This window comes from Amphiura filiformis, chromosome 3 (genome assembly GCF_039555335.1).
Source record: "Amphiura filiformis chromosome 3, Afil_fr2py, whole genome shotgun sequence".
Taxonomy (NCBI): Eukaryota; Metazoa; Echinodermata; class Ophiuroidea; order Amphilepidida; family Amphiuridae; genus Amphiura; species Amphiura filiformis.
This window is the reverse complement of record NC_092630.1, coordinates 17370390-17387218: the sequence shown is the minus strand read 5'-3', so window position 1 is coordinate 17387218 and position 16829 is coordinate 17370390. Positions and strand designations below refer to the sequence as shown.

Below are 16829 nucleotides of genomic sequence, written 5' to 3'. Positions count from 1 at the left end.
AACATAGACCTATTTGTTTGTGATATTTCAAGCGTTTTAAAATTTCAAAATAATCCCATTCAATTACACGGTTGACGATGAAAATTTACTGAATTTAGAGAATGCAATGCGGCCACCACCTGTGATCACCAGCCATATTTACAATGGAGAGGGAGGGTTTGAAGTATAGCAACCCAGAAAGATTCTATGCGGAGAATAGCGATCAAAATGCTGGATCAAAAGAACGTGACTACCCCCCTGAAATCACCGGGGTGTCACTCGTGAGCATTATTACAATGGAGAGGGAGGGTTTGAAGTATAGCAACCCAGAAAGATTCTATGCGGAGAATAGCGATCAAAATGCCGGATCAAAAGAACGCGACTAGTCTACCCCACTGAAATCACCGGGGTGTCACTCGTGAGCATTATTACCATGGAGAGGGAGGGTTTGAAGTATAGCAACCCAGAAAGATTCTATGCGGAGAATAGCGATCAAAATGCTGGATCAAAAGAACGTGACTACCCCACTGAAATCACCGGGGTGTCACTCGTGAGCATTATTACCATGGAGAGGGAGGGTTTGAAGTATAGCAACCCAGAAAGATTCTATGCGGAGAAAAGCGATCAAAATGCTGGATCAAAAGAACGTGACTACCCCCCTGAAATCACCGGGGTGTCACTCGTGAGCATTATTACCATGGAGAGGGAGGGTTTGAAGTATAGCAACCCAGAAAGATTCTATGCGGAGAATAGCGATCAAAATGCCGGATCAAAAGAACGTGACTACCCCCCCTGAAATCACCGGTGTGTCACTCGTGAGCATTATTACCATGGAGAGGGAGGGTTTGAAGTATAGCAACCAAGAAAGACTCTGCGGAGAATAGCGATCAAAATGCCGGATCAAAAGAACGTGACTACCCCCCTGAAATCACCGGGGTGTCACTCGTGAGCATTATTACCATGGAGAGGGAGGGTTTGAAGTATAGCAACCCAGAAAGATTCTATGCGGAGAATAGCGATCAAAATGCTGGATCAAAAGAACGTTTAATATCAAATTTTTTCATGTTTGATTTTGTACGACTAAAACTGGAGTTGTGAGGACAAACATAATTATGCCCCCATTACGAGGACATTAAGTGGGGGACACCAAATGTGTGTGGGGTGGGTGGGTGTACAGGCTGTATCAAAATGATTGATACCCATCAGTTTTCATGTTTATTGACGAGCCGGCTGCTTCCAAATGCAGCATTGGATCACAGTAAATGGCCTCAATTTGTAGTTTATAATCGTTCATATTATTTGTCTACAAATTAGGTGCATCCTATGTTGTATTGTGATGTGGCAGTCCTGTCTGTAACGACTGAAAACGTACGGTACCAATCATTTTGATACACCCTGTATGTATGTGCAAAATAATACATAGCTCAAACAAATCTTAACAAAAACTGTATTTATTTCCAATTCATCAAAACAGATTCCATTATATAAAATGTGAAAAAAAAGGGATTTTTTTACACTGTACATGACTTTAATGATACTAATTTATATGTTAATTTCTACACTCTATGTGAACAATTTCGCCCTCGTTTGAAGTTTTCGTGTGAAAAACCCCTACAAAACGTTTTGTCCAACTATACGCTGGTTGAATTGAGCTGAAACAGATTTTATAATTTCGTTTACATAATTTTGTACATATTCCGTAATATAAAAAGACTTAAATATTCGATTAAAAGTAACACTTCTCCTAAATAATAAGTGTTATTAACCACTACACATGAACCTAAATGGGTTTTTTGTGGCTCAATGTTTAAAATTAAAACATGATTGATTTAAAATACAAATCACAATGTTATTATGCTAGGTAGAATATACTAACACTTAAACATTTTAAAATCAGTGAAGTTGTTAAGCATATTACGAAATATGTCACAGCTGAATAATTGATTTTTAAGTGTAAGGTACACATTGTTTTCACAATAAGGCATGCTTGATTTGGTAATAGTTTTAATAGTTTTTAATATGTTAGGTAATTAAGGTGACTTTTCTTTTTACGTGTTTCAGGAATGAGATTGAAATGGGCTTTTTTTTAAAGTAATGCTTTGCATAATACGGGAGAACAGTTTTCTACAAAATTCCAGATGTATAACAAAATCTACGACCCATCACCATAAAAAAATACTTTTAGAGTACTGATCAAACACCAAGAAAAAAAGAAAGTCTTAATGTATTTTTTTTTTATTCAGGATGATTAATACATTACTTTATCATCCATATGCTTGTAGCCACTTGGGATTCCTCTCACCTTTTTAGCTACAAGCTTACAAACTACTATAGATTGAAAGAGAACAACAAGACAAATGACGCCTAATAAGATATAGATGAACCAATATCCTAACATCATAGATCCATCTTCTTGAATGTAATCTACAGCACCATTGTCATATGGAATATAGCTCTTGAGGTCTGTGAACAAAAAACGAAATATAGAAATAATGTCGTGTATTCTGATCATTCGTCATGATTTCTGTATAGTGATGAAACCTAAACAAATGTAAACCGTCCATTAAGAGTGGGCGACGCGATTGATTTTATACGCCCTTGACCATGGAACTTACTATGCATTATGGGAAGGGCAAGTGGAAGTACGTGACGAGTCAATTACATAAATCACTATTGTAGAAAATAGACGACAAATTACAGGAGGGTGAGCGTTCATAGGGAATATACTAAAGATTAGCAAGGCAATCCTTTAATAATTTATAGTAAATCTATCAGTAATTGTTATTCCTGCGGTAGAATTATAAAATGATGCTCCTCTTTTGAAGGGATCAATGGTTGCCGTATGTATCGCTCACCCTCCTGACTTGACGAATCGTGACACCAAATACATAATAGGTACGGATTAAGTAATATTATGGTATTCCTCAGTAAACGATATCTTCAATATATATATATATATAAGATACAATCCTACAACGGAAGCTATTTTGCTAAAAAGTTACAGGTTCTTTTTACATTTCTTTTACAAAATAGGTTACTCCAATGAATATGGTAGTAGAAAACCCAATTAGTCGGATAAGACTTGCTTATGAGTGTAAAGTTGAGTATGACTAACATGTTTTGCTTTAATATTGACAGCTGGGGTATATTGAATAAGATTATAACGGGTGCCCACTGAGAAATTCAAGGTCAACATTTACACTGAAGTCCAAACTCAAAATTGTTCCCCATATTACAAGGATAATTGTTTGACCTACCAACGACCAATCAGACTGGAGTTATTGGCAAAAAGGTCAAAGGTTGGAATTTGGGCTCCATTGGGATCAAACACAGAAAATGCTCCCCAGAATGTATGTATTGTTATGTTTCGTTACCATGGTAACACACCAAAAGGAGTTACTGCCGTATTTTCCCGTGTTTTTTTAAATTTCGTACATAGTAAAAACTATTCTTTTTCTGAATTATTATAACAAGACAAACATTTTGAAACCGTTTTTTTCATAGCAAAATCGGATAAGCTTAATATGTTTTACCACTATGGAGCCCAAATTTCAACCTTTTACCTTTTTGCTAATCTAATAACTGAGGAATAATTTGTATTAAATAGATTGGAGCAATTTTGAGTTTTGATCCTTGCATAACATATACGCGACTTAATGGAACATTGCCCAATTCTCGCTACAATTCTCAATACAATGCGCCTCCAACGGTTGCTCTTGCTAGTCCAAACTTTGACCTCCAGGGTCGACATCGCCTTCATAACCACCAATGGGTTTTTACGCGAGTGTGATAAAAATAATGCTGAAAACAGTTCCACAAAGGATTCCGTGTGATCAATTGATCGGAAATGGATCTACTACAATTATTGTAAACTTCTGTTTAGTGTACATACGCGTGTGCCATAATTATATTGACATTTAAACACACATTGACATGTTCCTGTGTTGTATTCGTATTACGCGGGCTTTGGATGTCGACATTTGCCCATGATGCACTGCGTATTTTGGCCTTTCCCCATCGACCGCTGGAGGCGCATCGTATTGTGAATCGACCGAATTGTATAACATGTATTAAAACGCAAGTCTTTCAAAATCCACGTTAGCACATTAGCTTGTGCCATGACAAGCACATTTTGCAAATGGCTATTCCATTTGAAATACATATACCCCTGTCATGATGGAAGACTTAAATATCTTCCTCATAGGGAGTGTGAATTTAAACTGAAATAGCCCATTGTGTTACCACATCTAAAATCAATAATCTCAATTTTTCATTCATGGTGGGCCTCTGTGTCATAAAACATTGCTCTGACAATCACGTCTGACAACATGTTGCAGTTTGTTGGGAATGGATCACATAAAGTTTTGTATATTTTGCCAATGTTACCCTGGTTACTTACCACAGTGTTTCCCTTCCAATCCAGGTGGGCAGAAGCAGAAATATCTGGTCGTTGATTCCAGATCATAGATGGGGGCACAGGTGCCATTGTTCATGCAAGGCTGTGCATCGCATGGATCTGTAGGAAGTTATGTAACAAAATGTGTCAAGTTATAAAAATGATTTCGGAAAATGTTGATTTGAATAGTTGATAGCTGTAGATCAATATGATCAACCCATTATTAAATATTTTGTCCTGTTTAAATATCTCACATCGTATTTGAGTTTTGCTTTTCAGTGGGTTGCATCACAACTAAATTTCCAAAATGTGGCCCTTTTCCCAAAATAAATGAGCTTACATGTAAATGTGCACTTACCCCTAAAACAGTTTAATAATTATGATGAAGAGGTCCCTTTGGTAATTTTGCTTTCTAATTTGGACCTCCTTCGGTTCTGGGGGCAATTCAACATTTCAACCCTGAAAAGTGGAACACTTGTCGATTTTGAGGGAAAGCTAAACGTGCCTCTTTGGGCAATAATCGCAAAAATGCTAAGCGTGGATGCCTAATATATCTATACGACATCATACCTTGGGCTTTATATGGATAAAAGCATTGTGTTTCCTCATATGGCTCTCCAAAGTGGTTGCGCGAGGCACAGATTCCTCCTAACGGTTTACAATATGGTCCGCAATCTAGTTCTTCTGTAAATAAAATCAGCAGATAGTGTGTCAAGTTCAATGTATTTCCCTACATTAAAAGAAAACATGCTTAAAAGAAGATTTAATAATTAATTTTATAATATCCGAACTTGAAAATGTATGAAAGAAAAATATTGTCAATAATGATTAGCCCAAATATGTTATAGTAAACTGACCTTCAATATCACGCCTCTTTCGTCCACCAGCTGAAAACAGAAACAAATCCACATTTATAGTTTAATTGCAATTGTTTTACCGACTACTAAGAGATGTGGGGGTAGAGCGAGATACAATCGTTATTATCCAACTTGTCGGGCAAAATGGTCTCATCGAAAGTTGATCTCAAGTTGTAGAGGATCATGGATGAGCTATTTTACATGTATCTAAACACATTCACATGCATGTATTAGTCTAAAGTATATTGAGAGTTTAAAATCATGAGTATTCACATACAAGCAACAGAACTTTCAAATTTAAATGCATCGGGTCCATAGTTGGTTCAATTCAACTGTTGTTCAAACTAAATAAAGGCTTCCACTTCGTGTTAAATCAGCCTCATTTCCAACGGCATAGTTCAACAATTAAAGTTAAAGAGTCGACATCAAGTTGTTGTGTATGAGTTTTTGTACCCAATGCATTCGTTGTGTCATAATTGGGGTACTTCTAAGTCATCTTTATAATTGATATGACTACCATCTGTACAATTTATTTTAAGAAATATTTAAAACAAAATCCGATGAAAATTGGACATCAAGGATATAATTACCATTTTGGCACAAGTAACTCGTCTGACTAAAGAAACAAGTTGATTGTCCGTGGCATGGACTGCTGGTGCAAGGGTGCTGATTGTTCCCTATTATTTGATAAAAAGAAGTATAAATGCAGAAATAGGTTAAATGGTTAATTGTCATAATTCCACAAACTGACAACACTCACACACCTCACGCTACACATACACACAAAAATCCACATATGTACATGGAATACGATTATATCGCCCTCTGGAGTTCGATTTAACTGACTGATCAGTAGCATATGCGTACTCAAACGTATGACTAACATTCAAATACCCGTAATTCATTCAATCTGGGACCGTGTATGATCCAGATAATGACATTTAAAATATTAAAGTGCCTGCATTGCCCCGGCCTAATACAAAACGCTGAAGGTATGTCACAGAATAGTCAACTGCAGATCCGTCGGATAACGCTTTTTTAATGGGAAATGAATTTGGATGATGTCACGATGAGGTTAGCATTTATTCCGTATTGAAAAGCGTATTCCAACGGATCTCCACTCGACCGGTCTCGTCATATAGGGCATGATTGTCAAGTCAAACCGTGTGTGAAAAATATCAATATCAATATCAATATAGACTTTTTACAGAACCATGACCGACTCCGAAATACATTGCGATGAAAAAAAAAATGCAAGGGCATTAATATTTGCCAAAACCAATCATTAATCTCATTTATAAACGTCATAAAATGACGTTTTATTGCCTTTTAAAAAGGCGGCAGAAAAACAATCGCTATGCGCGCCTCGTCAAAATTTACCTGCTAATTATTGTGTATGTATCCAGAAATACGCGCGCGTAAATTATATAAATTTGTTTGTGTATTGAAAAAATATGCATAAACGTTTTAAAATGCATGGGTCAAATGAACCAATAGCTGCTGGCCTTTGATATAAAGTGTGTTGATTCTTGTAAATGCACACGCTCATATTTTGGCTGTTAGATTTCACTGCAGGTAGGTGAGGATTTTAAGGCCATTAAGGAGGACTTTGACAACAATTTAAATAAGGTTTTCGTTTGTATGAATGACGTTGAGGGGTGGAGTATGAACGTTTGGACAGTATTTATTGCGGGACATTAGAGCACATCAGACATATCGAATTGCATTCTGAATACGAAGAATGGCCTTCTGATATCAAATAATTTTGATTTTTGAAATTCGCAATGTAATACACATTTTATGGCAAATCATTAAAATTGATATTTTTGATATTTAACAGTACTCGAAATAAACTTTATAAATCTGATGATTTATACTTAAAGTGTATGTAGGTGGGATGAAAAGCCGACAATCAATTGAAAATTTTGACCTTACGTATTGAAGATATGGATTCTTTTCCCAAAACACCAAAAAAATTAGGTCTTTTGGGAAAAAAAATCCATATCTTCAATATGAAAGGTCAAAATTTTCAATTGATCGTCGGCTTTTCCTCCCAACTACATACACTTTAAGAATATATCATTAGATTTATAAAATTTACTTCGAAGACTGTTATATATCAAAAATGTGAAAAATATCAAATTGTAATAATTTGTCATAACATTTGTATTATATCGTGAATTTCAAAAATATTATTTGATATCAGGAAGACATTCTTCGTATTCAGAATGCAATTCAATATGTCTGAAAAACGACATGTGCATTGATATTTGTCATTTGAACGACAACAGTAAAGATAACAGCAGTATTCGATTATACGTACCTAACACATATACACGGTAAGTGCACGTGGCTTCATTTCCTTGATTTCCATAGATGTATATGATTTCAGTGAGACCAGCTTGGAACTGAGAGCCACTATTGAGGCTATTGTGTGTCCTGACTGCTGTTGATGGTGGTACAGCCGATGGAACATTCCAAGTGACCGATTGTGAAGAAGATCCGGCTGCAAGTGTTACAAAGGTATCCACGCGTGCCTGCGAACTAGCAGCGTTGCATGCAGCCACATTTGGTGCATTTTGTCCAGCAACTAGAAAGAAAAGAATTAATTATAAAATACAAACAAACCCTTTCTTCTGAGTTTACATTAAATAGACAGTTTGAAGATGAAACAAATAATGATATTATATAAATAAATAAGTAAATAAATACATAAAATTATAAAATCGTAAATAATAATTAGGATGATAGGCCTAACTGCAATACTGACAATATAATAATAATAATAACAGCAACAATAATAATAATAATCTATTATAAATTACTAAAACTGGCAAATTGGAGAGGCTAAAAACTTTTACGATTTACATTATTTCGGAAAACGGACTTTTGAGATGCGAAGAACAAGATCGTGCGCACTTCAATAAAACGTAGAATTTAGTTTTTGTTTACGTTAGTGGGGTCAAATTAAGTTAATTAGTTTCAAAAGCACTGAAAGGGCCTTTCGGACTAATCACCTCCAATAAGGTTGCAGTATTTGGACTTGCGGGTCAATTTATTTGTCTGATATCATTATATACTGAGCTCAGTGGTAATCAGTACTGTTTATTCAATTTCATGGTTGGCTAACATCAACATCTTCAGCTTATTACAGTAGGTGTGATTAGACGGTAGCCTACTTTCGAATGTAACTTACAAGCGAGCCAGCAATTAAATTATGCTACAAGTGAGTGTGTGTCCACATGGGACTTACTTGTAAGCCAACTCAAAAGTAAGATTGACCATCACTGGTAAATTATGCCATGATTATGCACAATCAGAATAGGATTGGGTCATCAAGGTCATGCTTACATACGAGTTTACATGCAAATCTTGTTCACACTGGCCTTACATTTGAATGTAGCACGCTACATGTAAGATATCTTAAAATCGTCACTTGCATGTAGCTACATGCGAGTGCGTTTAGACGGGCACTACATGCAGCCTAATGGCTGTTATCTTATTTACATAATGATGACAATGATAGTGGCGATTCAATGTTTATTCATAGACCCTATGTGGAGTTTTTTTGTTGTTGTTGTCATGTGTAGTCCTAACAGGGGAGATGTATTATATCAATATGAAGTCCTACTTGGGCACACCGACATCGCCCGGTTAATAATTACATTATACAGCAGAGACACTGAAATGAATACACGGGATCGATACACGTGAATGTGCTATGCACGATTTGATATTCAGACGATAAATCTTTGGATACCGGGTAGAAAATGATGAATATCTCCCGTAATTGATTTAGTCTAAAGAAGCCAGATTTTATTCCTTGCATTTGAATATATGTGTTATATAGTCGTTAGCTTGCGTCTTGAGAAAGAACCATTGCGTCTTGAACTCAAAAACTGACAAAAATATTCTGATTTTATATGTGCCGAACTATAGTGCAGCGCAGGCTAGCTGCACTCACTCGTGCAAGCAATCTAAAAGCATATGACCATTGACCTCATCAATGGCGTATACATGCTCACTCACACACACAGAGGTCAATTACCAGGCTATTGTCAGTAGCCTTAGTCGGATGTCCCTGGGCTCATTATGCGTCTCATTGGTCGGAACAAAATGGCCATGCGTGGCTGTGGATTCAACCTACCATGGCGATTTCTGCCATGAAGATATCGGGGCGATGACACTGTGTGGAGGACATGCGTTAATATGTAATCGTACAGGAGGAGGAGCTTTTTCTCTTTTTTACTGTGTTGTCCTGCAAGTATGAGGATAAAAGGGCAAATTTGTTTTGCCATGTTTACTGCGTACTCCTATCAGTGGAGGAGGAGGTTGTTGTTACAGTCAATGTAGTCCTACAGTAGAATGGGGGTGGGGGGGGCTTTTATTATGTTACAGTCAATGTAGTCCTTCAGTAGAATAGGGGGAACTTTTATTCTTAACGGAAGGGGATTCCTCCCCTCATGTCTTCAGGAATTTCATCTTCATGGCCACAAAGTGCAAAGATTTCAAGTAAATACTAACAAATAAAGTCAGAACTCTATGCATTTACGAATCGCGAAAGACGGGTGATCTGCTAGTAATAATAATCACAATAACAACAATAATAATAATAATAATAATAATAATAATAATAATAATAATAATAATAATAATAATAAATAATAATAATAATAATAAAATAATAATAATAATAATAATAATAATAATAATAATAATAATAATAATAATAATAATAATAACAGATTACCAACATCGTCATCAACTTACAATTAACAGTTACAGCAAAAATACATTGTGCTGAATTTCCCGCCTGGTCAGTAGCTGTCACAGTAACAACGGTTGTTCCCACGTTGAAGGTTGATCCAGATGCTTGACTGTAAGAAAGTCGTACATTCTGATCATTGTTGTCTGTGGCGGTGGCCGCGGGATAAGTTACAGCTGTACCACTCTGTCCTTGAAAAACCGTGGCTACTTGATTATCCGGACATTCGGGCCATGGTGCTATGGTGTCCACTACAGTGACTGTAAAATCAATGAATATAGTGTACAGGAATCAAAACAGATTCCTTGTTTGCATGAATAATACAGAGTGGGTGGGGTATGGGGTTTATGCATTGTAATTTAATGTGCCTTTGCCATTCATCCTGCATATTTGAGTCTCCAAGCATGAGTTTGTATAATAAATCAAAACAAATTCTATTTATTTCGATCCATATTATTTGAAATAATTTCATACAACCTCATATTATATAATATAAAAATATATTTTAATATAATGCAATTATTCTTATATTCATTACAATCACCCACTCAAGAATGTACAAAAGCATGTTTGGAGACTTAAGGGTAGACTAGGTATTGTTGCTCGAAGCAGCCAAAAATATATTTTCATTATCTAAATCAATATATTATTGAAAAATAACACTTTGATGTTTTGCAAAAGTTCATTCTACAAATCATATCCTTGAAAACTTGCTTGATTTATTGTTGTTAATGAGTTATGTATGCTTTACAACAGCGTTGTTGTTTCAGCCCTCTTTACAACATAACTCAAGCACCACAGAACCTACAAAAGTATATCTGTGATATTTGAATTCTTCTACACACTCACTATGAAATAATCAATGCAATTTTTTACCAAAGTTCACTACCATCCGCAACATGCTGTGAACTACCAAATCGCAACAGTTTAAAATAGTTGCTAACCTTTAATATGGAGAATAGCAAAGGCATACAGCGCACACATCCCATACCCCACCCCATATTCATCCAAATATATTATTCACCATACCAGGAAATTTATCATGTTTATAGGCATGGAAAATGAACAAGATTGAATTATAAAAGAATTATAGTTCTCCACTAAATAGATGGTTTAACTTGCAAGAGGCTGAATGGTCTTCATTTTGAGAAGTTTGACTTGCTTGGCTGGATTTTACATGACTGTCTTACGTGCTGTTCGTTGTAATTTAGGATTGGCAATTCGACAATTTTGTAACCATTTTTTTTTAATTATCAAGACCGTATTAGCTGACAATATCTCTAAATGTGCAACTTTAATATATTCAGGTTAGATATATGGATGGTCCCATTGTACTAAACACATGGTGCTCTATGTCATTGATATAAAATTTGATGGATTGTGCAATCAGTTTTTAAACTTGTCTCTCTATTCGCTGTAGAAGTCGTGATGTAACAGGATTAACTACCATAGCGATAGCTGAAAACAATTTTTGAATATATTGCCCTGCACTAGACGGACGCTGTAACTCAAGCTGCATCACACCATTGATTTTCAAAGAATATGCATAAAGACCTGGATCGTAATTCTATGAGAATTTCATATTCATGTACCTTTACTTGCACCTGTACGATTAGTGTTTTCGAGAAGAGCGGTATTGTGTTCAATCTATGATTGCACACATACACATACCTGACAGGTGATGAGTGCAGCCTAGTTGTAGTGCAGGGCAATACATTCAAAATTGTTTTCACCTATCTCTATGGTAATTAATCCTGTTACATCACTACTGCTATGGCGAATGGATATGAGTTGACCTCAATGTTTATCAACATAGGCAAGTGACTGGTATATCGATATGCTTGCGCGAACTGCATACAACCACTACACTGTTCAATACCCGTATTATATTATGATGTGGGGAGTTTTAAAAGCACGGGCCCTGAACAAAATGTGATGCGCGTGCATAAAAACGTTCGTCAAAAACGCTTTGGCAACATTGAAATGTCGGGTTAGTAAATGACATTTTCAAAACGTAAAACTATGTGTATTTATTTAACCATCTTCAGACGTGACGGAGTTTGACAGAGCAATTAATATTACTAATACTAAAAAGTATTTATTTAATAAGAACATTATAGAAATAAAGCATATCATCATAAACGCTTTGAAACAGGGTCATGAGTGGCTAAAACGTGCCCCAAATAAGCAGGGCCGGATTTACCATTGGGCCAGATGGGACCGGATTTGATCAGTTAATTTGGGGGTCCCCATTGTTGGCCAGTGACATGTTATAATCTACATATGTGTACCATCCAAAAAATGTAATATTTCTTTCAGAGGTAAAATCTAAGATTATTGCCCGAAAACACAAAGATGTTTTGGACCAAAATATGGTAAAATTAAAAAGGTTTGCAATAAGAGCTCTTCGCGCTTGGACCCAATCTACAGCCAATATTCACCTTCATTTGGGGCTAAAAGAGTTTTTACTATAAGCATGATATATATCTGAGTATATTATCTTTAGTATTTGTTTAATGCAATGTTACATTTTTCTTACCTGATGAAACTGTAACTGTGAATGTACACTGTCCAACATTTCCACTAGGGTCTCTTCCGGTTACAGCTACTACGGTCTGTCCAAGACTAAAGAATGTCCCCGATGGGTTTCCGTAAGTAAGTTGAACAGCTCCACCGCTGTTATCAGTTGCAGTTGCTTGTGGGTAAGTGACAACAGCACCACCTGCTCCTTGTGAGGCTGTGGCTTGTTGGTTTTGTGGACATATCACCACTGGTGGAATTCTATCGACAACGGCAGCTGCAAAATAACATGAGTTATATATTACTGTCACACTGCACTAAACAAAATGTTATATATCCGAATCCCGTGATCATTTCATTACAATGTACCTTAAAGGTATAATATTGATTCCTTGAAATATGTCCAGGGCAGTTATATAAGATGATAGTCGTCCTATAGGTGTTAACCAGTTAAAGACATGTAGGGTCCTCTGTGTAAAGTTCAATGACCCTTTTCTACTAGAATGAGGGTACTGTTAAAATGCATCTAGATTAATTAGCACTATACGTACTTTTCATCTGCCAAATATGACAACTTTAACATGATTTGCACGATTGTAGTGCATGTAAACTGAAATCAATCGCACTGTTTGGTTGATAAGTTGAGATGAGTCACGGCTCACTAACCAATCGCCGCCAAGATATCAGACGGTCTGAAGATACAGCCAGAATAGGATGTGAAATTATAATTATTATTATTAATTATATAGTTATAACTTACGAGTCACAGTGACGGTGAACTGACAAGTTGCCTGGTTTCCACTTGGATCTCTGGCAGTGACAGTGACGGTTGTTGTTGGTGGATTAGCATTGAAGAAATTTCCTGACGGGGTACTATAAGATAGTTGGACAAATCCTCCACTATTATCTGTTGCAGTAGCTGCAGGATACGTTACCACTGTACCACCTTGTCCTTGGGGAAAGGTAGCTTGTTGGTTCTGTGGACAGTTTACATTAGGTCGAGTTGTGTCTGGTACTGGGCCAGTTGCTGTTAGTGGAAATTTAAATTGTGTCAACATTATCTCAAGTTTGAATTAATTGTATAAAGAGAGTTTACGATAACAGTTTTGTATTTTTTTTTAAATATTTATAAAGCTATTAATAAATAGTAGGCCCCGCCATGTGTCGCAGACCTCCTCCTCACAGTGTCGGAGGCTTTACATATACAGTCTCTTTCACCCTTTTTTTTTTTTTTTTTATTCCCTGTCCATCCAATATGACAGGGTCTTTTAGTCCAATAAATTCCCGTAACAATCGTGCATATCATGTTTAATTTCCTGTATTTGGCAGAGATATTGTACTTATAGCGCTTATCATTAATAGGCTATGGAGGGAAAAGGTCGTTGAACGTTTATACAGAGGTCAAGTTCAACATTGCTCTGACTTGGTTAAAAACACAAGCAATATGTTCTTTACTCATAAGGATTCAGAAAACGTATAGTTTGACCTATCTACGATGTACGGTTTTGGCGTTATGAGCAAAAAGGTAACATTGTAACGTCATATGTTTAAGTTTGGCCCCACGTGGAACAATTTTGTAAACTGCTCCGATTTTGTTGAAAATGGCCCCAAATGATTGGCTTTACCCAGAAAAATAATAGTTTAGTTCTTTGTGAAATGTTTCGCTACCTCAGTAACACATCAAAATCGACAATAAAATGTGAATGAATGAATGAACAATATCTATTGAGTTGCATTGAGTTCAATATTGAATCAATTTGACCTTGACAAATGGTTGCGTTACCTGAATAAAAAAGCACCCAAGATAGTTTAACTATCTTTTTTCTGATTTCTTGCACCAGGGCAGATACTTTGATATCAGTTTCATCAAAATAGCAAATTTTATTTTCACCCCTAGCGGGTGCAGAATTGAAACTATGACGTCACAATATTACTCTTTTGCCCATAACTCCATAACCGTACATCATAGATGGGTCCAAGTATACTTTTTCTGAATTCTTCTTACCAGTGGATCACGATGGTATAAGTTTTTAACAGGTCTGAGTAATTTACTGTTAAAATGGATCTAAATTAATTTGCTCTATAAGTACTATTCTTCTGCTAAATATGACAACTTTAACATGATTTGCACGATTGTAGTGCATGTAAACTCAAATCAATTGCACTGTTTGGTTGTTAAGTTGAGATGAGTCACGGCTCACTAAACAATCGCCGCCAAGATATCAGACGGTCTGAAGATACAGCCAGAATAGGATGTGAAATTGTTGCCAGTTAAAATAATAAGTCCAGTTGAACAGATTTTAATTTTCGACTTGATAATTATTATTATTAATTATATAGTTATAACTTACGAGTCACAGTGACGGTGAACTGACAAATTGCCTGGTTTCCACTTGGATCTCTGGCAGTGACAGTGACGGTTGTTGTTGGTGGATTAGCATTGAAGAAATTTCCTGACGGGGTACTATAAGATAGTTGGACAAATCCTCCACTATTATCTGTTGCAGTAGCTGCAGGATACGTTACCACTGTACCACCTTGTCCTTGGGGAAAGGTAGCTTGTTGGTTCTGTGGACAGTTTACATTAGGTCGAGTTGTGTCTGGTACTGGGCCAGTTGCTGTTAGTGGAAATTTAAATTGTGTCAACATTATCTCAAGTTTGAATTAATTGTATAAAGAGAGTTTACGATAACAGTTTTGTATTTTTTTTAAATATTTATAAAGCTATTAATAAATAGTAGGCCCCGCCATGTGTCGCAGACCTCCTCCTCACAGTGTCGGAGGCTTTACATATACAGTCTCTTTCACCCTTTTTTAAACCACCGTGATTCCCTGTCCATCCAATATGACAGGGTCTTTTAGTCCAATAAATTCCCGTAACAATCGTGCATATCATGTTTAATTTCCTGTATTTGGCAGAGATATTGTACTTATAGCGCTTATCATTAATAGGCTATGGAGGGAAAAGGTCGTTGAACGTTTATACAGAGGTCAAGTTCAACATTGCTCTGACTTGGTTAAAAACACAAGCAATATGTTCTTTACTCATAAGGATTCAGAAAACGTATAGTTTGACCTATCTACGATGTACGGTTTTGGCGTTATGAGCAAAAAGGTAACATTGTAACGTCATATGTTTAAGTTTGGCCCCACGTGGAACAATTTTGTAAACTGCTCCGATTTTGTTGAAAATGGCCCCAAATGATTGGCTTTACCCAGAAAAATAATAGTTTAGTTCTTTGTGAAATGTTTCGCTACCTCAGTAACACATCAAAATCGACAATAAAATGTGAATGAATGAATGAACAATATCTATTGAGTTGCATTGAGTTCAATATTGAATCAATTTGACCTTGACAAATGGTTGCGTTACCTGAATAAAAAAGCACCCAAGATAGTTTAACTATCTTTTTTCTGATTTCTTGCACCAGGGCAGATACTTTGATATCAGTTTCATCAAAATAGCAAATTTTATTTTCACCCCTAGCGGGTGCAGAATTGAAACTATGACGTCACAATATTACTCTTTTGCCCATAACTCCATAACCGTACATCATAGATGGGTCCAAGTATACTTTTTCTGAATTCTTCTTACCAGTGGATCACGATGGTATAAGTTTTTAACAGGTCTGAGTAATTTACTGTTAAAATGGATCTAAATTAATTTGCTCTATAAGTACTATTCTTCTGCTAAATATGACAACTTTAACATGATTTGCACGATTGTAGTGCATGTAAACTCAAATCAATTGCACTGTTTGGTTGTTAAGTTGAGATGAGTCACGGCTCACTAAACAATCGCCGCCAAGATATCAGACGGTCTGAAGATACAGCCAGAATAGGATGTGAAATTGTTGCCAGTTAAAATAATAAGTCCAGTTGAACAGATTTTAATTTTCGACTTGATAATTATTATTATTAATTATATAGTTATAACTTACGAGTCACAGTGACGGTGAACTGACAAATTGCCTGGTTTCCACTTGGATCTCTGGCAGTGACAGTGACGGTTGTTGTTGGTGGATTAGCACTGAAGAAATTCCCTGACGGGATACTATAAGATAGTTGGACAAATCCTCCACTATTATCTGTTGCAGTAGCTGCAGGATACGTTACCACTGTACCACCTTGTCCTTGGGGAAAGGTAGCTTGTTGGTTCTGTGGACAGTTTACATTAGGTCGAGTTGTGTCTGGTACTGGGCCAGTTGCTGTTAGTGGAAATTTAAATTGTGTCAACATTATCTCAAGTTTGAATTAATTGTATAAAGAGAGTTTACGATAACAGTTTTGTATTTTTTTAAAAATATTTATA

General features: G+C 36.2%; 1 protein-coding gene across 1 annotated transcript in view; it reads right to left on the bottom strand.

Annotated features, from left to right (window-relative positions):
* Nucleotides 1-1414: 1414 nt before the first annotated feature.
* The window catches only part of LOC140147102 (uncharacterized), a 55446-nt gene continuing 40031 nt past the window's right edge, over nt 1415-16829 (bottom strand). The window contains exons 17-27 of the mRNA XM_072168877.1: nt 16459-16725; nt 14869-15135; nt 13278-13544; nt 12537-12794; nt 10003-10257; nt 7556-7822; nt 5823-5909; nt 5233-5262; nt 4946-5059; nt 4379-4495; nt 1415-2442 (exon numbers count right to left, since the gene is read on the bottom strand). Of these exons, the coding sequence (XP_072024978.1) occupies nt 2228-2442; nt 4379-4495; nt 4946-5059; nt 5233-5262; nt 5823-5909; nt 7556-7822; nt 10003-10257; nt 12537-12794; nt 13278-13544; nt 14869-15135; nt 16459-16725 (2144 nt within the window). The 3' untranslated portion in view covers nt 1415-2227. The remainder of the gene's footprint in view (nt 2443-4378; nt 4496-4945; nt 5060-5232; nt 5263-5822; nt 5910-7555; nt 7823-10002; nt 10258-12536; nt 12795-13277; nt 13545-14868; nt 15136-16458; nt 16726-16829) is intronic.